The following is a 26,172-nucleotide window of genomic DNA, read 5'->3' as shown; positions in this document are numbered from 1 at the left end:
ACTATGAAGGTATGAGAGCAGAGTTGACTAAAGTGGACTGGGAAAATAGATTAAGGTGTAAGACGGTACATGAGCAGTGGTGTACATTCAAGGAGATATTTCATAACTTTCAAGAAAAATATATTCCACTGAGGAAAAACGGGCGTAAAAGAAAAGACAGCCATCCATGGCTAAGTAAAGTAATAAAGGATAGTATCCGACTGAAAACAAGGGCATATAAAGTAGCCAAATCTAGTGGGAGGATAGAAGATTGGGAAGCATTTAAAAGCCAGCAAAGGATAACTAAAAGATTAATTAAGAAAGGGAAGATAGATTATGAAAGTAAACTAGCAAAAAATATAAAAACAGATAGCAAGAGTTTCTACAGTTATATAAAAAGAAAAAGAGTGGCTAAAGTGAATGTTGGTCCCTTAGAGGACGAGACCGGGAAATTAGTGGTGGGGAACATGGAGATGGCAAAAACGCTGAACAAATATTTTGTATCAGTCTTTACAGTAGAGGACACTAAAAATATCCCAACACTGGACAAACAGGGGGCTATGGGGGGGAGGAGCTAAACACGATTAAAATCACTAAGGAGATGGTACTCGGTAAGATAATGGGACTTAAGGCGGATAAATCCCCTGGACCTGATGGCTTACATCCTAGGCTCTTGAGAGAAGTAGCGGTAGGGATTGCAGATGCATTGGTGGTAATTTTCCAAAACTCCCTGGATTCAGTAAAGGTCCCAGCAGATTGGAAAACTGCTAGTATAACGCCCTTATTTAAAAAGGGAGGTAGACAAAAGGCTGGAAACTATAGACCAGTTAGCCTAACATCTGTGGTTGGTAAAATGTTGGTGTCCATTATTAAGGAAACAGTAACAGAGCATTTGGATAAGCATAATTTAATCGGACAGAGTCAGCATTGTTTTATGAAGGGGAAGTCATGTTTGATAAATTTGCTCGAATTCTTTGAGGATGTAACAAACAGGGTGGATAAAGGGGAACCAGTGGATGTGGTGTATTTGGACTTCCAAAAGGCATTTGACAAGGTGCCACACAAAAGATTACTGCACAAGATAAAATATCACGGGATCAGGGGTAATATACTGGCATGGGTGGAAGATTGCCTATCTAACAGAAAACAGAGAGTTGGGATAAATGGTTCATTCTCGGGTTGGCAATCAGTAACTAGTGGTGTTCCGCAGGGGTCAGTGCTGGGACCCCAACTCTTTACAATCTATATTAACGATTTGGAGGAGGGGACCAAGTGCAACATATCCAAGTTTGCCGACGATACAAAGATGGGAGGGAAAGCAGTGAGTGAGGAGGACATAAAAAACCTGCAAAAGGACATAGACAGGCTAAGTGAGTGTGCAGAAATTTGGCAGATGGAATATAATGTTGGAAAGTGTGAGGTTATGCACTTTGGCAGAAAAAATCAAAGAGCAAGTTATTATCTAAATGGAGAGAAAGTGCTACAGTACAAAGGGATCTGGGGGTCCTGGTGCATGAAACACAGAAGGTTAGTATGCAGGTGCAGCAGGTGATCAGGAAGGCCAATGGAATCTTGGCTTTTATTGCAAGGGGGATGGAGTATAAAAGCAGGGAAGTCTTGCTTCAGTTATACAGGGTACTGGTGAGGCCACACCTGGAATACTGCGTACAGTTTTGGTTTCCATGTTTAAGAAAAGATATACTTGCTCTCGAGGCAGTTCAGAGAAGGTTCACTCGGTTGATTCCGGAGATGAGGGGGTTGACTTATGAGGAAAGGTTGAGTAGGTTGGGCCTCTACTCATTGGAATTCAGAAGAATGAGAGGCGATCTTATCGAAACATATAAGATTGTGAGGGGGCTTGATCGGGTGGATGCGGGGAGGATGTTTCCACTGATGGGTGAGACTAGAACTAGGGGGCATAATTTTAGAATAAGGGCCTGCTCTTTCAAAACTGAGATGAGGAGAAACTTCTTCACTCAGAGGGTAGTAAATCTATGGAATTTGCTACCTCAGAGAGCTGTGGAAGCTGCGACATTAAATAAATTTAAAACGGAGATAGACAGTTTCCTAGCTGATAAGGGAATAAGGGGTTACGGGGAGCGGGCAGGGAAGTGGACGTGAGTCTAGGTTCGGATCAGCCATGATCCTATTGAATGGCGGAGCAGGCCCGAGGGGCCGTATGGCCTACTCCTGCTCCTACTTCTTATGTTCTTATTGCTGTTGAGTCCTGAAGGTTGGAAAGTGCCTAATCGAATGAGGAGGTGCTGTTCCTTGAGCTTCCCTTGAGCTTTATTGGAATAGTGTAGGAGGCCGAGAGATCAGAGTAGGAGTGAGGTGGAGAATTAAAATGGCAAGCGACCAGAAGCTCAGGATCACAGTTATGGACTGAATGGAGGTGTTCAGCAAAGTGATCACCCAATCTGCGTTTGATCTTCCCAGTGTAGAGGAGACCAGATCGTGAGTGGCGAATACAGTATACTAAATTGAAAGAATCACGGAATCATAGAATGATACAGGACAGAAGGAGGCCATTCAGCTCATTGTACCTGTGCTGGCTCTTTGGTGGAGCTATTCAGTTAATCCCACTACCCTGCTCTTTCCCCATAGCCCGGTAAATCTTTTCCCTTCAAGTATTTATCCAATCAACTGTACTAGCCCCATCAACCCTCTCCGTTACTTCATCAAAGAACTCGATCAAGTTAGTCAAACACGATTTGCCGTGCTGACTTTCATTTATTAACCCATACTTTTTCAAATAACTATTAATTTTGTTCCGGATTATTGTCCCTCAGAGTTTCCCCAGCACTGACGTTAGGCTGACTGGCCTAAGCACAAGTAAATCGCTGGAAGGAGTGTTTGGGGCCCTGGATGGTTGGAAGGGAGAAGGTGAAAGAGCAGATGTTGCACCTCCAGCGCTTGCATGGGAAGGTACCAAGGGACGGGGAGCTGGTGTTGGGGGGAATGGAAGAGTGGACCAGGGTACCGCAGATGGTCAGTCCCTTTGGAATGCTGAGAGGGGAGGGGGAAGACCTGTTTGTTGGTGGCATTGCACTGGAGGTGGCGGAAATGGCGGTGGATGATCCGTTGAATGTGGAGGCTGGTGGGGTGAAAGGTGAAGATGAGGGGGACCCCATCATGATTCTGGGAGGGAGGGGAAGAGGTGAGGGCAGCAGTATGGGAAATGGGACGGACACAGTCAAGGGCTTTGTCAACCACATGGAGGGAAATCCTCATTTGAGGAAAAAGGAAGATATATCGGAAGCACTGGTGTGAAAGATGGCATTGCCTCCCCTCCCCTTTCAGCATTCCAAAGGGACCGTTCCCTCCTCGACACCCTGGTCCACTTTTCCATCATTCCCAACTCCCGCTACCCTTCCAACGGCACCTTCCCGTGCAAGCACAGAAGGTGCAGCACCTGCCCTTTCACCTCCTTCCTACCCACTGTCTATGGCCCCACCACCCCCTCCAGGTGAAACAGCGATTTATTTGTTGTACTTTCAATTTAGTATACTGTATTCGCTGCTCATAATGCGGTCTCCTCTACACTGGGGAGACCAAACGCAGTTTAGAGTCATAGAGTCATAGAGTTTTACAGCACAGAAAGAGGCCCTTCGGCCCATCGTGTCTGCACCGCCCATCCATCCCTGTCCAGTCTAATCCCATTTTCCAGCATTTGGTCCATAGCCTTGTATGCAATGGCATTTCAAGTGCTCATCCAAATGCTTCTTGAATGTTGTGAGGGTTCCTGCCTCTACCACCCTTTCAGGCATTGAGTTCCACATTCCAACCACCCTCTGGGTGAAGAAGTTCCTCCTCAAATCCCCTCTAAATCTCCTGCCCCTTACCCTGAATCTATGCCCCCTTGTTATTGACCCCCCTACTAAGGGGAAAAGTTCCTCTTTATCTACCCTATCTATGCCCCTCATCATTTTGTACACCTCAATCAGGTCCCCCCTCAGCCTTCTTTGCTCCAAGGAAAACAACCCCAACCTGTCCAGCCTCTCTTCATAGCTGAGGCGCTCCATCCCAGGTAACATCCTGGTGAATCTTCTCTGCACCCTCTCCAAAGCAATCACATCCTTCCTATAGTGAGGCGACCAGAACTGCACACAGTACTCCAGCTGCGGCCTCACCAGCGTTTTGTACAGCTCCATCATAACCTCCCTGCTCTTATATTCTATGCCTCGGCTAATGAAGGCAAGTATCCCATATGCCTTTTTAACCACCTTATCTACCTGTTCCGCTGCCTTCAGGGATCTATGTACATGTACACCAAGGTCCCTCTGACCCTCTGTACTTCCTAGGGTCCTACCACTCATTGTGTATTCCCTTGCCTTATTTGTCCGTCCAAAATGCATCACCTCGCACTTTTCAGGGTTAAATTCCATTTGCCACTTTTCCACCCATCTGACCAACCCGTTTATATCGTCCTGTAGCCTGAGGCTTTCCTCCTCGCAATTTACCACCCCACCAATTTTCGTGTCATCTGCGAACTTACTGATCATACCTTTTACATTCTCATCCAAATCATTTATGTAGATCACAAACAACAGGGGACCCAGCACCGATCCCTGAGGTACCCCACTGGACACAGGCTTCCAGTCACAAAAGCAACCTTCGACCATCACCCTCTGCCTCCTGCCACTCAGCCAGTTTAGGATCCAACGCGCCAAGGCACCCTGGATCCCATGGGCTATTACCTTCTTGACCAGTCTCCTATGCGGGACTTTGTCAAAAGCTTTACTGAAGTCCATGTAAACCACATCCACAGCATTTCCCTCATCCACCCCCCTAGTCACCCCCTCGAAAAATTCAATCAGATTTGTCAGACATGATTTACCCTTGACAAAGCCATGCTGACTATCCCCGATTAATCCTTGCCTCTCCAAGTGGAGACTAATTTTGTCCCTCAGAATTTTTTCCAATAATTTCCCTACCACAGATGTTAGGCTCACTGGCCTGTAATTCCCTGGTTTATCCCTGCTACCCTTCTTGAATAATGGTACTACGTTAGCTGTTTTCCAGTCCTCTGGTACATCCCCTGTGGCCAGAGAGGTTCTGAAAATTTGTGTCAGAACCCCTGCAATCTCCTCCTTTGCCTCCCACAGCAGCCTGGGATACATCTCGTCCGGGCCTGGGGATTTACCCACTTTTTGGGTGATTGCTTTGCTGACCACCTCCTTTCAGTCTGCAAGCATGAGCCTGAGCTGCCGGTTGCTCGCCATTTTAATTCTCCATCCCACTCCTACTCTGATCTCTCTCTCCTCCCTCCTACACTGTTCCAATGAAACTCAACGGAAGCTTGAGGAGCAGCACCTCATCTTTAGTTTAGGCACTTTGCAACCTTCCGGATGCAACATTATTTTAATAACTTCAGATCATAATTACTACTCACATTTTTTCCAGACAGAAGGTGCTAGTAATGGTTCTGCTGTTGCTATTTACATCTTCTCTGGACCCATATATTGTTTCTTTCATTGTCCCATTACCACCCCATTTCGCCTTGCACCATCATCCCTTTGGTCATTAAATCACTCCTGCCTTCCACCCTATCACAGACCTTTCATTTTGTTCTTTCCTCCCCTCTTCCTCCCACTTCTTTCCCTGCCTCTGTATTGTTAAATCTCCAACTTCTTCCAGTCCTGATGAAAGGTTGAACTTGATACGTTAACTCTGTTTCTCTCTCCACAGATACTGCTTGACCTGCTGAGTATTTCCAGCATTTTCTGTTTTTATTTCAGATTTCCAGCATCCACAGTATTTTGATTTTGTCTTTAGAATATAGTTTCCTTTTATTACTTTCATAACTGCTTTTATACTGGTATTTTAGTACCAGTGTGGAGTTAATGCTACATTCATATCAAACAGGCCGTTAAACACTTTCTTAATCTGTCATTATGCTTCTAAATTATGTGATTTACAATGACTTTTCTTCCAGCAATGCAATGAGATTTTTTTTATAAATAAATGTTTATTATGGTTTAGTTTCCAAACATTGATAAAAAATCTGAATGATTAAAACACTTCAACTATTAGATTTTCACCACTAATAAAACTGAGCAATTGATCCCTTAAAATGTGAAGTGGGCCTCCTGATTAAATTAATGTAAGGTTCCAAATAGTGCCAAGAATCTCCACCTAGCTTCAACCCCCTACCTTTAGGTATGTAATTCCCATGTACAATTACTGAAGAAAAGATGGCATGGATGCCAAGAATCTTGGGTCCAAGCCAAAGCACCATCTTGCCCATTCAAATAATCTGTTTGACACAGGTTTACCAGATGGATTATCTCCATATGAGGGATGTAACTATTTAAACAGATTTGTGGCATGCTGAATAATTTTTTAATCTTCATCATCAGTTTGTAATTACAAATTTGAGTGACATATTAAATAAAGACCACATTTTCTTTAATAACTTAATAAATTGTTAGGGTATAAAGTTAGTCTTACTCCTAAGTGTTAACTGTGGAATATTTGGCATAATTTGTTTCATATATGGCAGTGAATGTGTGGATCTCGCTCTCGGACAATTACATTGCATAGGAACTCAGACCCTTGCACACACAAATTTAAACATAGATTGGTCCATCATTGATTAAATAAGGTTGCTAGTGCATGCATTAAGGTAAGGATACTTGTTTGATGAAGGTGCCCTAACATAGTTTTTCCAGGCCTTTCTTAGTTGTCTAGCTGCAATATTTTATCACATCTGCTGTACAAAAAAAAGTATAAAACATGGGTGCCTTTAAAATGGAGGTAAAAACATCTCCAATTGATTGCTTGCTAACATGATATTTAGCTTAATTTTTAGAGTAGATGAAATGAAAGTACAGTTTGAATTTAGACTAAGCCTATCTTTTACCATAACATATTTGAAAGTTAATAATATCACAAGATTTCTATTATTGTGAATTTTATAATTAGTTAAAATATTTTGTACAATTTTGTATTTGGGCAGTGGAGAAATTAAAACTGTAGCAATGATCCTCAGTTTGAGTTCTTTAAATTCAGTGCTTTACAAAAGCATGATGGTTTAGTGCCTGATCAGTTAGTTGTGCAATTTGCTTCAAAAACAGTTTCACCCTGGTAAAAAGTGTTTTAGTTTAGCAAATATTGCAGGCACTGCAGCATTTAATCTTTTTAAACCACTTGTATGCAGCACTTCCCAGGCAACTTGTCTTGCTGATGAACCAAAGCCAGCAAAGGAGTACAGATACCCGGACAAGCTGCCAGGAGAACTCTATGACGCTGACACACAATGCAAGTGGCAGTTTGGGGAGAAGGCCAAACTCTGCAGGCTAGATTTTAAAAAGGCAAGAAAATGCTCTTGAATTTTAATTGTATTGTTGACATGAACAGAAGCTTACATTATTATTTTTTGGTGCTAATTACCCTCTGGAGGATAAAAGATTAAGTATGTAATCCAGAATTAATTAGTATGGATTATCAGTGCTTTGAATGAAAAGAAAATCCGCTTTCAATTAAACCTCACAAACCTAAAATATTACTACATTTAATTCACATTTTTGGTGTTCCAACAGTAGATCTATAATTTTTATGAATTGTTTCTTAATTCACAGAAACTTCTTGGCCTAGAAATTCAGTGGGCTGCGCCACCTGTTAGCGCCTTAAGAGGGCGCTAAGTGGGTCGGAAGCCAGTGTCCACGCCTCCCGCTAAATTTAGCGGGACGCTAATGGTGGCGCTAGCCGTTAGCGCTGCGCCGCTACCGATGACATCATCGGTGTGCGCAGCGCCCCGCTACCGCCCCAATCACGATATTTAGTTGTGCCCCCTGCTTTAACGCCGGACGCTATTTGCGAACGGTTCAGGGGGCCTACCTGCGGCGGTAGAGGCGCTAATTAAAGGAGGTGCGGGACGGCCATTTTTGTTGCTGGCCGCCTGCAAGCACCTCTCCGCGCTGCCGTCCCCGGCCTCCTGAGCCCCCCCCCCCCCCCCTGCGGAGTGCCGACTGCGTTCCAAGAGCCCGGCACTTCTCCTCGGTGCCGGGCTCTTTTGCCGGCACTCGCGATCCTCGATCGCGCTGCACAAGGCCCCTCCCCTTTAAGAAGGGGAGGAAGGCCTGCAGTACCGCAGCGCGCTGTGCCGCAGTGTGTGGCGCTGCAGCACGTTGCGCAGCGATCTTCAGCTGCAGCGCCCCAAGAGGGATGCGGGGCGCCTCCAGTAGCGCCACGCTTCCCTCTGGGGCGCGCAAAGTGAATTTCCGGTGGGCGGCCGCGACTACTTCCGGGGCACTACTTTTGGCACCCTGGTGAGGCTGGCGCCCCAAACGGGGCGCTACTGAATTTCTAGGCCCTTGTATTCAAAAATACCTGTTGCCATCCATAATATCAGGTTTTCCTTGAGAATATTCTATCTATATTGTATGTTATATTATGTCTAGTTCACATTTCCTGCTTGTCACATTTCATAGTGTCACGTTTCTGCCATCACACTTTCACTGAAACACTTTTGTTGGTTGGCCCAAAATAAAACAGCAGCAAATAAGTACTGAAGCGATAGAGAACATACAAATGAAACGCAAGAAAAGTGGTTAGAAAGCTGCCAGTGAGATACCACTAAGGACTTATGAAAACAGCCAGTACCGAATAACCAGCAGAATCTATAAGCAATCTTGAATGAGCTAGTGAACCTATCGATAAAAGAAAGAAAAAGATGAATCAATCAGATCATTCAAAAGGCTTTTTTACCAAAAGTTTCCTCTGCTCTACAGCAATGATCTCTGAATGTAAATTCCTGATTTCTGAAATAAACTTGCCATTCGTTGGCGGCCACAGGAGCAGCTGAAAGACACCAAGTGGAGCAGGCTCGGCTCCTGCTCTGCTCATCACCAACCAATTTCGGCAAGGAGACCTAAAACAGGCGGCCCATTTTTGGCAGCTGCCAGGGATGCCTGAAAAATGGGCCTGATGTTTTTAGCAGTGGCCTGAAAGCATGTGCAGATTGGGCGCAGGCTGTCCCACTGCTAAATTTGTCAACGTTGTGCCCGTTTTATGCCTTGAAAAATGGGTGCAATGCATACCGATTTCCACCCTTTCAATTTCAGATCTATAGGGTACATATGGGCATCCCCAGTAGCCTACAAAATCTAATTTATGTTAAGCAAGCATTGGATAAAGTGATGCATAGGTCAGTTAAGAGGCTAGTGACATTATAGGCTTTGGTATGTTCCGCCTCACTCAATGCTGGCCACTCTAAGTCAAGTTCTAAAGGTTGCAGGATGCCAATTTATTTTCTGGTGCTTGCAAGCGTAAGAGTGAGTGACAGTGCACCTTCAACTGCAGATTCTTCTTTCTTCACTTCTGTTGATCCCAGGACTTCAACTTCTCCAAAATGCCATAACCCCACATATTTATCACCAATCTGTTATGTATTGCCTACCATTTTCTTGTGCATCCTGAGTTTTAACAAAGGTAAAAGATAAAAGTCAGATACGTAGGTAAAGGAACATATAATAATCAACGAAAAATACTTATAGTTTTCATACAGTATTTGATCTCAAAAACACTGGTAAAAATAGCAGAATACTGTGTAATAGAAAAAGTTATTCAGTTACCATGAATCAGTGGCTTTGATAATACATCATGTTTCATGCCACAGCTTCTATTTATTCTATATTAAAAATGGTGAGTGGCCGCAACAGCCATTGGTATTCTGCCTATTGGTGGTGCTGTGATGTCACGTTATCTGATTCATTAAGTACAGTAGGGCCAAAGTCACATTACTTGACAGCTCTACCGTACCATGCATGAATCCCCCAAATCAACACACTTAAGAGATTAATGCAACTCTTGAACCAGTGGAAATGGTCCCGATTGACTCTGTCAAAACCCATCATAATTTGAAAGTCTTTGTTAACTCTCATTTTGGCCTTCTGTGCTCTATTCTGGTGTGTAGGATGTCAGACATAGATCACACCTATGTGAAATGGGCATTCAGGGTTGCTAGGTAGTAGTAAGTACTGTATATGGAATATTATGGAAAGGACACAGTAATGTTAAGGTAAATGTATTTCAGCCATTTATTACCTATTTTTCTTCATTGAATTTGTTTTGTCTTGCTTGTACTTGGGATCCTTTAAGCCTTTGTATCAATTGATGTAAAGTCATTATTTGTTACCCCGCACCATTCCAATCCAGATTTCTGTCCAGCAAGGCTCTGACAGGGATTGGACTCTTGCAAAATTGACCCTATAGTGTCAATACTTTTCCGAATGGAAATCCCCCTATCAGACATATTTGGAGGAAGAGGGCCAAAGAAGTGATACCAGGCTATTCAGACTGTATCAGAGATGTTCTGTGACCATTTGCTAGTAACTGCATACTAGCATTTGTAGACAGAGATGTAGGTATGCGATTAGTGCTGACCAGGTTCTTATTCCAAATTAAGCTAGAACAGCAGACCTGAAGGCACCACTAAGATCTCTGAATGTTTCACTAACTGTACTTTGGGCTGCTTTCTCAGAAGCACCCCAATCAAGATATTTCATGTTTTCAGCGGTTCTTCATGAAAGAAGGCAGGCCACGGTGATCAAAAGCCATTGTACCCTAATTGAGTGCACTTGCCAAGGTAACACCAACCAGGCAATGACTGTGGGGAACTGTCTTCAGAAGATCTGGGCCAGCAGACAGCCAGGTGCATAGCCATGCCATCTGATGCAAGAACACTTGCAGTTAGCATTCCATATAAGGCTGGTACATCCAGTAAGCTGAGGCCTGAAATTTGACTCCAGCAATTCTCACCTATAAGAATTATATCATGGAGTCGGCAGATGACCACCATTCTTGGAACTCCTGCTACATCACCTGCTTAACTTCAGCAGCCATCAAACTGGTTGGGGCGGGGTGGGGGGGGAGGGTGGTAGGACTACTCTTGTCACTTGCCTGCAGACTCATGCCGCACATTGGTTTTATTTTCCTTTCATTTTTGCATGTCTCTTATTCCCCAGACTTGCAAAGGCTAATAATGGGTCAAAATGCCTCTTTAGGCTTTGCAAAGGCTTTCAAAATTTTTATCCTCATTATTGTGACACTTCACTTTTAATTCCTTTAAATTCCACTTACAATTTTTCTTTCTCACCGCAACTGTGCTCTCAACATCCATCCTGCACCTGCAGCTATTCCCAATGAGCAGACCTTGGAAATATGGATGCAAACATTGTGCACTTCCATTTGAGTCTGTCTATAACCAACCAATAGCCATTTGGTCTAAGCTACACAGTAGCAGACCATCTAGGCTGATCTATTTTAATATTGTCTTGAAGTTAATGTGGAGATTGTATACATGGGTTTTAGAGAGAATTGGATGTATTTCTGCAGAGAGAAATGGTTGAGGGACATGGTGACAAGGTAGGGAGGGGGGGTTGATCCAGAAAAAAAGGATGGGCTTAATTGGGCCTAATGGCCTTTCCCTGTTCCTAAAATTTTTTGTGTTCTTTGGCTATGTTGATACCAAAATCTATTTGTTACTCCTTAGCCACAAGTTTAAAACAATAATTCATTAGCAGTGATTGTTCTCTACTCATAGAAAACCTTGTAATTGAATTGATTTTTTATCCCTTAGGACATTTGTAAAGCACTATGGTGTCATAGAGTTGGCCGAAGATGTGAAACAAAATTCATGCCAGCTGCTGAGGGCACCGTTTGTGGGCTCGACAGGGTAAGGTAACCCTTTGCTGTTTTCAGTTGATAAATAGCTTCTGAAATGTACCATTTTAAATGTATTTGTTCATGAATTTATTATGTGGGCTACAAGAAACCTGTTGGTCAGTATTTTTGTTTGTGTTTTTGCAGGTATAAAAGTAACTAAAATAGTTTTGTTTTTGGAAATCACAAAGGATTTTTATACTCAGCAATATGAACAACCCTTGGTTATAGAATTCAATCTACATTTCTGGTCAAATTCAACATGGGGAAATACAAAGCTCTGTCACATAAGGAAATATATTAACACCCATGCAGATTCATCAGAGTTAGCTTGAAACAAACTGCATTATTTTACTGTACAAATAAAATTAGTTCACATTTTCTCTGGTTTCCTGCAGTTGTATTAAATGATCATGAGTTTTCATGTTTTAATTAATTTGAAGACTTGCAATAAACTGGTACTATTAAATCTGATTTGTAGGATTTTTTTTCTAAAAACAAAATTATTAGATTATGGAATTTTTCTTTCACCACATTTCTTCATTGAGTTGAATATGTAAAAAGGAGAGTTATATCTCAATCACAATAAATCGGTGTTGATATGATCATTTATGTGCAGAGATCTCTACTAGGCAGAAAATAGCATTTCCAGCTAGACATTGTAAACTGGCTGGAGCACGTACTGGAACCCATGGGGGAAAAATTCGGTATCGACCGTTTTGGGGCACTAACATCACCTGGACGTTAATTAGCACCGGCGACCACGAAATTGAGTTTTAGCGCTCCACGAGCGAAGTGGAGCGCTAAATCAAGCGCTCCACTTCCTTCTTAGGGTTCGAACGTCGGAGAGCGGGGTGGAGACTTCAGCAGCACTGCACACTGGGCCGTGCAGCACTGCTGCGTTCAAAGGCTCCTTCCCTCCATTAAAGGGAAGGGCCTTCGCTGCAGGCTCTGCAATTTAAAAACTACCTTCCTGGACCACCAAGGCAGCAGCGATCCCACGCGATCAGCCCAGCACTCAAGCAGAGTGCTGGGCTGATCGATCGTGGGCAGGAATCTGCGGAAAAAACTGGACCAGGAAAGGCACTTACCTCGGCCACTTCGCCTTTAATCATCACCCCCGAAGCGGCCGGCCGCCCGATGCACGCCTCCTGCAGCTGTTGGTGTTTTCGACCGGCACTGCTGCAGGGGGCGGAAGTCATATTTGGGTCCGGGGCGCTACTGGGGTGATGCGCATGGTGATGACATCATGATCTCCGGGCGAAGGAGATTGAGGCGCAACGCCATAGCACCGCCGCAAACCTCCCACCGAATATGGCGGGAGTCGATGTCAGCGCCACGCCTGGTCACAAAGCCATTTGCGCCACCCAGGGGCGCTAACGGGAGGCGCAAAGGCACCAAATTCCACCCCCCATGTTTCCATCATAGGTCAGTAGCTGTGGTATGAATATAGCATAAGAGTCAAAGATACATAAGGATAAATTTCATAATGCACAGAACCTCAATGGACGGGGTGGTGGGGAGATTGGAGAATTTGGTCTGGCGATCAGCATGCTGGATTCTCCGAGCTGGACCGCTGTGCCGTAGGGCTCTACACTTGGAGCAGAGCCTTACAAAATTTAGCCTCTAGTGTCACGAGTGTAATAAGGAGGCCAGGGAAATTCCTGCAGCACATATATATGGCTTTTTTGTTTTCACTCCTTAAAGTTCTCTACAAAAATGTTGAGGGTAAAAGTCAACTTAAGCGTCATACCCCAATTTATAATTGGCGACCGACCTGCTGCCATCTGTTTTGTGCCCCTGCTAAAGTTAAATTTTACCCCTGCTTTTTTATGTATCTGCTTAAAAATCAGAAGTGAATGTTTAAAAAAGAAGTCTAAATAGCTCTAACTAACTAATGCTGTTAATTTGTTTGAATCTAGCTTCTGTTTATGGCTGGATTTTTATCTATTTTATACACCCTTGCATTGTGCAATTACAATCTGATGTGAGAGGTTTTTATTAATAGACACAAATAAACTTTAACATTTATTTTATCAAAATATTAGCAACGTGCAGCCACCAGCTGCTACAGTAACTGGACAGCTGCTCTATTTGTCACACAGGACATACTTGGTTTTAAAAACATGCACCCTGACCCACAGCTCATCCCAGTTTTCTGTTTTTCACAGACCATTCATAGAATTATCTGGTAATTACATATTGGTCTGGTGGTTGCTGGTGTCACCTTCATGAGTCAATGTCAATGTGCTGTAATTGTCTCTTTGTAGATAATTAACATGTAGTTTTTCAATATCATACCCTTTGGCCCAAAGCCCCAAAGTTAGAAGAGGTTGAGTCTGAGAGGAGGCATCCTTAGTGGATATTACCGTTGACTTATGAACACAACCCGAATCTATTTAACTGAGTAGTTCTTTAAAGTGTATCAAAACTTTAATTAATCAGTCTGGAAATAAATCATTTTTTTAAAAAAAAACAAGAATTGTTAATGTATTTTAGTACATTTATCAAGGTTCTCCTGAGAGACTGTTTAAGAGTAGATGTCATGCTCAAAAATGGAGTGTTGCCAAAACATCATAGTGGGTGTTGCTGTATTTGCACTATTTATAAGAATACTAGCAAAGAGCAACAAGATTATAATTTTTAAGTGACAGGTAAATTGGATTCAAAAGCTGCAGTGATTTTTCTTGGCATGAAATAAAAGACAAATGAGCTAAATAGATGTATAATTAGTAAACCATTTATGCCAAGTTTAAATTTTAAGCACTTTGCAGAGCCAAGTACTTGTTGGCTGATTATCAAAATATGACGTATGTCTATAGTCCCAGGTTTACTTGGCGGTATTTTACTCCTACAAATACAGTAGTACTTTTTTAAGGTTATTGCTCCATTCAGTTTGAATTTCTGAATCAGCTCTATAAAATATTCTGAGATTCAATCAAACAAAAATTTAGTACCCACCTCTACTTCTGTTCCATTCCAGGTGATTTTTTTTTAATGGAAATGTTATACAATGTCAATTTTAGTCATCTACATGCCCTTGGGGTGCTAACAGAGCATTAAAGGTTGGGAAATCCGTTGGAAATCAGTGCCGCCAGATTCCTGCTGCTTTTGGACCCTGCTAAATCTTCCAGTCTGAGCTGGGGTGGGTGTATGCACGTCCATCTGAAACAGGTGGGTGCTGTATTTGTTTGTGAAAAAGGGGGCTGGTAAGGGCATTGTGCCGTCTTTCAGCCCACAGACATGCTGAACACTGAGTCCCCAGCAAGTCCAGTGAAACCTGGTGGGAAGACATGCAGGGAAAAAATTTGTTTGCGCCAAGAACGGGCACGCAGGGAGTCCAGGAAGTGATTGCTCCGCCTGAATGGATAAGCCCGAGGAGAACCTAATATTGGTCCATGGGCCTCATTATCATCGAACATGCGAGCTGTGGACACCTAATGGGTGTCCCTAGGCAGCTCGCCGGAGAAGAGGCCTCGAAAATCGGGTTGCTGCGTCATCGGCAGCGGCCCTTGGGTAAGTCCACAAAGGCAACTGTGGGCGGGGGAGCGACCGGGAAGTGGGGGTGGGGGCGGATTACCAGGAGAGTGGGGTGATTGGCAGGATGCGATCAGAAGGGAGGGTGGTGCCAGCGATCAGGGGGTGGGGGGTGGTCAACGTTTATGATCGGAGAGAGGGACAGACGAGTGGCGGCCGGCAGTAATCCGTGTGGTTTGAATGTGGAGCTAGAAGGAACACTTTAGGCTGGATCTTCTTGAAGCCATGCTGGAGTGCTGACCTATGGATTGGTGCTGTGAAGTGACAGAGAGCGCAACATTCCTCAAAAGCAACCCATGCAGCACTATTTCAATGTCAGCGGCCATCAATGTGGAAGCTGGGTGCTGGTCTGCACTTTTCTGCAGATTAATGCCTGCACCTAGGAATCGATTTAACTTCTTCGCCTGACACTTCTTAATCTCCTGCCTCTTCAGCCTGATGAGCTGAGATCATTTTAATGCTCTAAAGAGGCTTTCTGAATTGTTGTCTCCTGCTTTGTGACAATAGTCTCTTTAATTGTCCCCATCCCTTTAAATTTGACTTGCACACAATTTTCTTCTATCATTGGTGTCATCCCTAGCTCCATCTGAGTTTGTACCTGGAGTTGTGAGTAAACAAGCTTAGACCAGAACATTAAGTACCATTTGCATTTGAGATTCAAGTGACTCTAACCATATTAGAACTGACTTATACTTGAAGGTGAAAATCAGCTCCCACATCTGGTCATATATGGCACTTCGCATAGAATTGAAAGTGATTAATATTATTTTAAAGCCTGTGTAAACAGCATGAACTTATGAATATCAGTTTCAAAATACGCACTTCTCTCTTCAGCCAGACAAAGTTTTCATATTATTCTTAACATTCAGTATAAATGGTATCCTTTGTGCATTTCTTCATAGTTTTTCTTGTCTATTTCTTTTTTAAAAAGAAAACAGAACAAAGAGCCGGCACAGGCATGGTGGGCCGAATGGCCTCTTTCTGTGCTGCATCATTCTATGATTCTATGAATGTTGCATTATTCTGTGATACAATATACAAATTTCACATCATGATATCAGCTTGGAAATTTCACAACTCGGCTTTCAATAAAAGACAGTGTGAAATGATGCCAACACAGATGATGTATGAGACATTGTGGCTGTGGGTGATACATGTGGAAAGGATCTGTTAGAGACCTCTGAAATTCTGTTCCTGAAGGTTTTTATAATGTGTTTTCTTCTTGCTAAACTAAAAAATAGTAAGAAAATAGTAATATGGGTGATGATATATTTCTGTTATTATCGTGTGTGTGGTAGGTGGGCCAAAAAGAAATAAATTAGTTTTGGCTTCCATTTTTATCCCAGCCTGAATAAGCTTGTGGTTTTTCAACCATCCACTTGCATTTCCTAAAATACTCATTTTCTATTAGAGGTTCCAAGTGTGGGGAAACAGCTTTCTCTGGAAAGGAGGCATCATGAAATGGTAATTGATAAATGTACCGGCTTCTTTTGAGGAATAAAACTGAATACAAATAAAATGTAATATATTAAAGCAACAACAAAAACAGAGGCCGGAACTTTCCATACCTTTGCGGGTCTGGTGCGGCTGGTGTCCATGGCGGGTCACGACCCCGCTGCTGGCTCCATCCCGCTGTACAGAATGAACTTACCTTAATGGGGCCTGTTAAGCCCGCCCAGTACGTTACCCGGCCCAATTAGATGGAGCGGATCTGATGACGTCACTCATGACGCATTTTAAGCCGGGATTCTTACAAGGGATTCTTAAAGGGACCCAGGCCACATTAAATTTTAAGTGCAATCTAACATTAAATCTTTACTGTCCAATCGTATAATAAAAGTTATATATGAGTGACAAAAACATTTAAATAAAATTATGAAGTAATACGTCTCTGTCTACAAATACGATCAAGAACATAATTTAAAAAGTACATGAATTGGGAAGTTATTGGCGCTTTAGTCACAAATCTATAGACTTTTGTATCAGTAACTGGTACAAATAAAAGGTGAGCATGTGTGTGTATAGGTAAGACATAAAATTAAGCAGATTTTAAATGTAATTGTAAAGTGGTGGATTTACAATCTTATGCAAGTTCAGCGGAAGAGCTGGGGAATCCCTGACAAACAGTGTAAGTGGTGCTTACAATGTGTTTGAGATTTCTGCAGCTCTTCTGTTGAAGTTAACAATGGACAAGTGAGAGAACCTCTGTAGAAATTCACCCTAAAGACTCAGACTGAAAAAATCAATTAGTCATATTCTGGGACTGAAAGCAAATTGAACCAGTGGAATGAGAGATGAGAATGAAATTGTTGATAACCAGAAACAACACAAAAATTTACTTAAATGGTACACGTCATTTTTATAGTGCAGATCAATTCACTGCAATTACTGTTCAGTTGGAAGGCAGCAGCCGAGAATGGCCAGTCAAAAAATAACAGTTTTACTTAACAAGTAACTTTTCAAGTAGAACAGAATCTCCATCAACCTGTTAGCTGATGTAATCAACATTTTTTTATTTTGGTTTGTTTTCCATACTGTCAAGTAATCAGCTGGAGCAATGGCCACTGAACTCATGCCTCAGGTTGACAGATGTGGTTCCCGAGCTGTGTGAATCCCGTGGCTATGCAGGGAAATTTAAAAAGTAGGGGGGAAAAGGCTCAAGTGCCTGTAAAATACCTCATAATGATTTCAATTGGGTCCCCCGCTGCTACAGGCCAGGTCAGCTCCAAGCTGACAGATGTGCCTGTGGAAAAGGCATGTGGGAGCGAGTTGACAGCAGGTTCTCGATCCACTGTCAAAACATAACTTACCCACCTGACCTGCCACCGATCGCGCCCGCTACCACCACGGAAAATTCAGCCCATAGTGTCCCAACATAAATATTATTTCACGTAAACATCTCAAACACATCATGAAGGGGGAGAACACTAGGTAGGAACTGGGTTTGGGTTAGGATTAAAGGAGATGACTGAAGTTGAAGTTGAAGAGTTAGGTTTTAAGGAGGTTTTAAAGATGGGGCAAAATTAAGCAAGCTGGGGCATTTTAAGAAGAGAATTCTGCCATGTGGGTATGTGATGCCTGAAGGCTATACCATGAATGTTGGAGCAGCGGGAGGAGGTTACGCATGGTATGTCACACGTCAATAAAAGCAGAGGATGGGACACAGGGCAGGTGGACTTTGCCGAAGTGGTATAGAGTGCGGTTGTGCACCACCTGGTTGAGCCCGAGCAAGCTGCAGAGAATGGAGATGGAAACAGAGGGTAAGAAGCAAGGTTTCTGGTGGAACCTGAACTAGATGGCTTCTGAGATGACCAAGATTTTGAGAGTCAGTACAGTGGATATGGAAGTTGCAGATAGTCAGTGTGGTGTGTGTGCTCCAGCGGGGCAAGTGGTGCGAGTAACTGGCCTTAGCAGGAAATTTGCAGAGCGATAATGTGTATATTTTATTTACCAAAAAAAATGAAAAGAAATATATGACTTTAAAAATGACAGCCATTTTGGGGCACCATCTAGAAGAGAGATCGTCCCTGAAGGCCCCACACCATGATCAGGTAGGGTGAACTTAAATTTTAACGGGAGAGGAGAGGCAGGAGGCTAAAGACAGCAAGAGCCTTAAAATGAAGAGAAAATGTTAACTTGAAAATTTAAGCCAATACTTATCTTAAGAACTTATCTAAAGAAAAAGCATGATAGTGAATGCAGCCTCTCAAAATTTCCAGAAAGCTGGGGAATTGAAGATTGTGAAGCCCCATCTAGTGGCAGAAGCATGCAGCTGCAGGTGTGACTATGAGATGGGTGGTTTAATAATGGGAAAATCTTACCGAGATGCCTCCTCAAGACATGAGAAAATGGTGATGTCCAAATAAGGTGTGTGTCCAGATAGCAAACTTAGATATTGTATATAGGTGTGTGAAATCATTGTGTGTCTCCATGTTTGTCTCTTAGACACTGGGAAGAGCTTACAGTTCCAGATAGTGCATTGTTTCCCCTCATTGTTCTATTCTGTATCCTTGAAATACATTTCCAAATCTAACTGCATACTTCTTTAAAAATCCCAGTTCTTACATTTGATTATCAACATTATGTTACACACCCTCCTCCCTTTTTACATATGAAGTGACTGTGACAAAATAGGGATATTTCTATATTTGATATTGTATTGATTCATAAGTGGCTTCAGACAGCTGTATCCGTAAGTGAATCTCATTCTTTCTGTGACAGTGATGACTAATTTATGTAACTGGCCAGACCAACCAATCTATTGTTTGTTTGTATTTGTTCAGAAATTAATAGTCAAACAAAAGTTGTTTTGACAGGACAGATGATTTGAAATGTTAACATGTGCAGATTAACAGACAAATGTAATCACTCTAATTACTAACTTTTAAGGGATATAATAATAAGGGAGATGGCAATATGCTGACAATAACACCTCAAGATGTGGGATCTGTTGTACTACCAATTTGATTGTTGACTTCAAAAAAAATGAACATGAAAAAATCCTCACAACATCAATCACTGCTGAGGTTCCTTCACTTTGTTCTGGTCAGAGATCCGAACTCTGGATGTGCTAGAAATTCACACCTGCCAGAACTTTCAGCTTCGGCGAGGGGCATAAACTAGGTGATATTGGATTTGCAGCCAGTTATACACCTCGCTTGATGTTCCTATTCTACACCCACACCAAAGTTGAAAGTTCTGTCCACCATCCACATACATTGGGTGGGTGAATAAGTGACAGAGCGGTAAGCCAGATGGAGGGGTAGGGAATCATCCAGAGAGCAGAAGATGGGGAGATCAGGTGGAAATGGAGGTAAGAAACATCATACAGACAGGGTGGACAGCTTGGAGCCAGCCTGAGGGTGAAGGGGACTTCAATCAAAGAAGGGAAGATAGAGGGCTGAAGCAGAAAGAGTGCATAAGGAAGTTAGACAGAGAGAGGGTGAGAGGCGTTCAGCCACAGAGGGGACAAACAGGGTGAAAAAGAGAGACCAAAGGGGCAACCATTCAGAGGATGGGATTGGGTTCAAGCAGAGAGGGTCAAGTATGTGAGTCATGAAAGACAAGAGGTGTTCAACCACAGAGTTCGAGAAGGTACAATGATGCAAGAGTTTGGGGAATTGTAGCGTCTTTCAGATAGGAATATGTGTAAGGCAGAGATGGTAAAGAAGTGAGGGAAGATGATGGAGGATGAGCTGGGGGGTGGTGATCTGCATAACCCACTCAGACTTTGTTGATAACACCCAGACAACAAATTAGGGCACGATCCCAGTGCAACACGCGCTGCATGCAACTAATGAGGCCAATGGCAGGACCACGGCAAATTGGTCCGTCGACCACATTTCTTATTACCGGCTGTAGGCACCAGTCATTGTCCTTAAAAGTCCGGGGGAAGGGGGTTCCTGCTCCTCCTGGCTCCACAATAAGGTAAATTTAAAAAAAAATCAAAGTTATCTTTCCAATGGCAGCCTTTTTAAGGACTGCTGGTTTAGCTGCCAAGCACCTGAGGAAACTCACCGCAGCATGCACGGTGCATGCGGCGGTCATGCGCAGTCAGATTTTCCAAAGGGGGACTTGAACAGCCATTAGGCCCCTGCATATGCAAATAGGGAGCCTAATGGCTGCTTTAGGCACATGCCCTGGAAGCATACAGAGGAGCCCTAACCATTACAGCGGACAGTGCAGTTCCAGCCAGCCATATTAGACCCAGCATGATCCAATTTCTAGGCCATATCCTTTGACTCACCGTGAGGAAAATTGCAGGAAATCTGAGTACATTAAATAACTGTTAGATAAGAGACTAATCCTGGAAATTACCTGCAACTAATTTTATTTGTGACCCTTAAGAACATTAGTCAAATTAAATATTAACATAGTTAAGACATTAATTGACAAAACAGAATGTATCACTAAATATGCTAAGTATGTAATTATTTAGCCAATTCTCAATTCTTCTACCTTTTTTGTAATACAGTGGTGCCGTCGTGGGCAGTGTGTGAAACATGGGGATTCAGGACCAAAACCTATAAATGGTCGCTGGTCAAACTGGTCTATGTGGTCACCTTGTTCAAGGACCTGCGGAGGAGGAGTAACGAGCAGAGAACGCCAGTGCACAAACCCAAGGTAAATGAGTACTCGACATTGTCGATGTTTGTTTTCACAGTTTCTAATCTTTTTCATGGCTTCTTGAGAATTTAGTGGCCTGGAAATTCCAAGTGGGTTCTCCCAATTTCTCGCCGTCAGTTCAGCAGGAGATCGATGGAACCCCTGGAGAAATAGCATAAATGGCTGAAAATTGAGTTATGGCAGGTGTTTGGGAGAACCCACACAGAACATCAGGGTCTCTGTCCTTAGGAAGGGTTCGCTGATGTCTTGCATGAAGCACAGGTGCAACATCGCAAGGCTAGTGAAAACTGACAAGTGAAACATTTGTAGCTTAAAACTGAATCCCGCTCCCAGTTACCCAGCAACCATTCACTAATTTTCAGGTTTTTGACATTTTAATTAACAAAATAATACAGGTCTTAGACTTCAGCAAGAGCATGCATGTAAAGTATCTTGGCAATCAAAAGGGGTGCCAGAAATATAGTTGCCCTAGTTTCTTCAAAAACTTCAACTGATAAACCTTTTCCAGTCATTTTAGGAAATTAAATGATGTTTAATGAGTATGGACTCAATGTCTGGGTGTGATCAACAATGCTCCAACCTAACTCAGGAATTCAGGACGGGAAAATTGAGTCGCGCCCCCTTTGGGGTGCTAGCTTCGCCAGGGCACTACTTTTAGTGCCCCGAAAAAATTAGCGTCCCCGCGGCCGAAATTGAGTGGTCGCGCCCCAAGAGGGAAGCTGAAGGGATTTTTACTAGTCCTAGCCCCTTTCGGGCTACCCCGGATCAGGTGTTCTCAGAAGTTCACTTTCAACTAAAGTTTGAGGTAGCCGAATCCTAAAGACGCTTAATTGGGTCTAAAGGTCCGGACTATCTCTCCCTAAAGGAAAGGAAAGAAACAACCCGTTACCGTCCTCCAGATAGCGCTTTTAATAAGTTTAGCTAGACTGTAACGTTCCGGATATTATGAGGGTCTGGAAAACTCCCCAGAATTCTGTAACTCTCTACCAAAGAGTGTACAGATATTGAGTTCGTGAGTTTTTGATACAGAAGTCTTATGTGAGACAATTTAAAAAATATATAGATTTATTAAAGAACCGACATGCAATTTACAGTTGGTGAGTCAATCGCAACATTAACAGTTCTAAAAAGAGAAAATTTACGATCTTATCAGGGAATTTTACTTTAAAATATTACGGGGTAAAAATTCAGTTGGTAGCGCCACCCGTTAGCGCCTTAAGAGGGCGCTAAGTGGGGCACCAGCCAACTAGCAGCCGGGCGCGGCGATACCTGCGCCTCTCGCAAAATTGACCGGACATTTTGCGGCGGCGCTAAACAATACCGCCCGATCTCCTGCGCACGCAGATCTGGACGTCATTCGACAGTGCAACGCCCTTGGGGCGCCCCGGACCGGAAATTCAGTGGCGCCCCCCTCCTTTCCGCCTGGCGCTACCAACGACAGGTTGACTGGAATGCATCCCAGTCGCTGTGGGGCTGGGGGGGCGCTATTTAAAGGGGGCCTCTTCCTGGCCTTTGTGTGGTAGCCATTTTTGCACCACTCGTACTGAGAGAGAGAGAGAGACAAAGAGCGAAAGAGAGACTTCTGCATTGAGTCAACGCTGTCTAAGGTAGTTTTGGCTTCTGACCATAACTTTGTAGTTGCTTTGCTTTTTGACCTTCATAACTTTGGTTGCCCAGATACTATGGGGGCTGCAATTGATGGGAACGTCGTCCTTCTCCATCACAGTTGGAGGGCACAGAGACGCAGAGAGAGAGTGGCAATCATGGCCAGATGGAGGAGGGCCAACAGGCCTCGGTACAGGAGACCTTACCCTCTCAGAGTTTTTCGCCAACAGTTCTCCTACATTAATATGTCTGAGGAGCACTGCTTGCGAAGGCTGCGATTCAGCAAGGAGGTGGTCACTGAGCTCTGCCACCTGCTTCAGCCAGATCTGCAGCCTCAACTGAGGAGCAGGATGTCTCTGTCAGTGGTAGTGAAGATAACAGCGGCTCGCAACTTTTATGCCACCGGCTCATTTCAATCAGCTACTGGGGACATCACCAATATCTCCCAGTTCGCGGTTCATTGCTGCATCCGTCAGGTAGCAAATGCCCTCTTTAAAAAGAGATGAGAGTACATCTCTTTCCCCATGACCCCGGACAAGCAGCAAGAACGTGCAACGGGCTTTGCTAGGATAGCGGGCTTCCCCATGGTGCAGGGCGCCATTGACTGCATGCATGTGGCTTTGCGGGCGCCGCAAGAGAATGCCGAGGATTTCCGCAACCGAAAGGACTTCCATTCCTTAAACGTCCAGTTAGTCTGTGACCACAGACAGCTGATACTCGCTGTCAATGCCCACTTTCCAGGCACCAGCCACGATGCCTTCATCCTGCGCCAGACTTCTGTGGCAGACCTTTTCCAGGCACCGCATCACCCAGGAGGTTGGCTTCTTGGGGACAAGGGATATCCTCTGTGCACCTGGCTGATGACGCCGCTCTATACGCCCAGCACCCCTGCTGAGCTACGATACAACGAGAGCCATCAAGCGACCAGGAACATCATTAAGCACACAATTGGCATGCTCAAGCAACGGTTCCGCTGTCTGGACCATTCTGGAGGAGCCCTGCAGTATTCGCCTGAGCGAGTCTCCTACTTCGTTGTTGTGTGCTGCATGCTGCATAACCTTGCAATCCTCAGGACCCAGCCAATGCCACCAGACATTGGAGCACCACCAGAGGAGGAGAAGGAGGAGGAGGAAGATGAGGAGGATGATCATCAGCAGCACCAAGGCGGGAGGGAGGCACAAAGTGGAAGGGCCGTCCGTCAAAGGCTCATAGCAAGTCGCTTCTAGGCCCTCTCTGAGGGAATGGCTTCTGCCATTCAAACAACCTGAATGAAAGCATCCCGCAACCCCTAAGCCGGTCAAGGCAACAATGAGTGCAAAGGCCAAACATGTACATTTTGAATACAGACACTTCTTTATTTCACAAACTCTGTGTGTCTCATTTCCGCATGACAAAGTAATAGAAAGAAACACAAAAAAAAGCAGTCATTCACATAACTGGCTCTCACAACCTGGAGACAATGTCCAAAACAGTAACAAAAATTTGACAACGAACCTCGGCCTTCAATAAAACAATGAAAAACATTTTGCCATACCTCCTACTTTTTGCCATTCCCTTGCGAAATTGCCCCCTTCCCACCCTGCAGCTCCTCCGTAATGGGACCCCAGTGGCTGGAGCAAGGCTGGGGGAAGGCTGCTGAGTGTCAGAAACTGAGACTGCAGATGCCCTTGATGGACGGCCTGGGCCTGGAGGGCCTGGCTGCTGACTGCAGCAACTCTGCATGGGCGGCAGCAGTCTGTCCTACAGGTGGTAACTGCAGTGGAGAAGTGCCAGTGGTGGCAGCAGGAATGCTGTCATCTTGAGAGAGGACAGCAACTTCCTGCTCGACCGACACACTGGCACTCCCACGGGGCAGCATTTCAGCATCTGCAGCAATCTGATGGAGCACAGATTGCTGGCCTGCTGCGGCGCAGTGAGCGCCCCGGGGAAATCTGCCTGATCCAGCATCCAGCGAGGGTGGCAGCAGTCAGTGCTCGCGTGGCCTCAATCTGCGTCTGCATGAGACCAGCCACTGACTGCATTGCAGCACTTTGTAGCAGCCGCCTGTGCTACAGCGAAGTGCTCCACACTCCTTGCCAGTGATTCAATGGATTCGGGCAACCTTGTCACTGCAGCCATGAGCTCAGTGTGCCTTTGCTCCGCCTGGGCGCTCATTTCAGCGAGGACACGCTCCTTGTCTGCGTCCAGTGCAGCAGGACTCGCTGGCCTACTCTCCCTCCGGGGCGAAGGCCCCCGAGCCTCCCTAACCCACTCGCATTGCTGCAGCCCGCTGGGTCCTGGAGCTTCACCCTCATCAGACCATTCCCCCCTGCTGCCCTCCAGGGAAGGCGTGTCCCCAGTATGGGCATGGGCTGCCTCGGTTGAGGGTGGCGCTGATGGTCCGGCTTCCTCTTCCTCCTCGCCTTCAGCTTCACTCTCACTGGCAGCTTGAGGGCCCGTCTCCTCACCTGGTGAATCACCATCTGAAAGCAGGGAGGTACAAGAGTGACTTTAGCGTGAGGACAGGATGGCAGCAAGGGAGGCATGAGTGCAGCGATTTATAAACTTCATCTGAACTCATGAGTTAAAATCTGTAATGTAATCTAAACCAGTCCGTGGAACATTAAGTTAAATACTATTTTTAAGAATGTTCAATGCTTTTTGCTGTTTACCTAGAGCAATCTAAAGTCAGTGTAGTGTCCAGTAATGTTCAACTAAAGATTATTACAATCATTCATGCAGATATTCCTGAAGGTTTATTAGAAAATAATTGTCAGTAGATTACAAGATAATTCCATACACTTTATATACTGTACTAGCTAAAGTGCCCGGCGGTGCCGAGGCTTTTTCGAGGGCATGTTGTTGTTGGAAGAGAGAGAGAGAGAGCGACGGGAGGGAGGGGAGGGGGGGAGGGAGGGAGGGGGGGAAGGGAGGGCGGGGGGGGAAGGGAGGGCGGGGGGAAGGGAAGGAAGGGAAGGGGGGAGGGGGGGAAGGGGAGGGGGGGCGGGGGGAAGGGGGGGAGGGGGGGAAGGGGAGGGGGGGCGGGGGGGGAGGGAGAGGAGGGGGGGCGCGGGGGTGAGGGAGGGCGGGGGGCCCCCCCGAGGGTCGCGGCCCCCCCCCCCGTGGGTCGCGGCCCCCCCGAGGGTCGTGCCCCCCCCCCCCGAGGTGAAGACCGCCGATTGCGGCTGTGCGAGACGGCCGGTTGCCAGGGTGACGCTTGACGCTCAGCAAGCCCCGCCCCCCGGCCGAGCCAGAGAGAGACGCCGCGTCTCAGCTCCT

General features: G+C 44.7%; 1 protein-coding gene across 2 annotated transcripts in view; it reads left to right on the top strand.

Moving 5' to 3' along the window:
* The window catches only part of adamts16 (ADAM metallopeptidase with thrombospondin type 1 motif, 16), a 398,089-nt gene that overhangs the window by 150,764 nt on the left and 221,153 nt on the right, over positions 1–26,172 (top strand). For both annotated transcript variants that reach the window (XM_085988720.1, XM_085988721.1), the window contains 3 exons: positions 7,142–7,295; positions 11,564–11,659; positions 21,158–21,306. In XM_085988720.1, the coding sequence (XP_085844846.1) occupies positions 7,142–7,295; positions 11,564–11,659; positions 21,158–21,306 (399 nt within the window). The remainder of the gene's footprint in view (positions 1–7,141; positions 7,296–11,563; positions 11,660–21,157; positions 21,307–26,172) is intronic.

Source organism: Somniosus microcephalus, chromosome 5 (genome assembly GCF_052327205.1).
Source record: "Somniosus microcephalus isolate GS21.2 chromosome 5, FLI_Smic_1.0, whole genome shotgun sequence".
NCBI classification, from domain to species: domain Eukaryota; kingdom Metazoa; phylum Chordata; class Chondrichthyes; order Squaliformes; family Somniosidae; genus Somniosus; species Somniosus microcephalus.
Note: the sequence above shows the minus strand (reverse complement) of the source record. Positions and strands in the feature narration are given on the sequence as shown.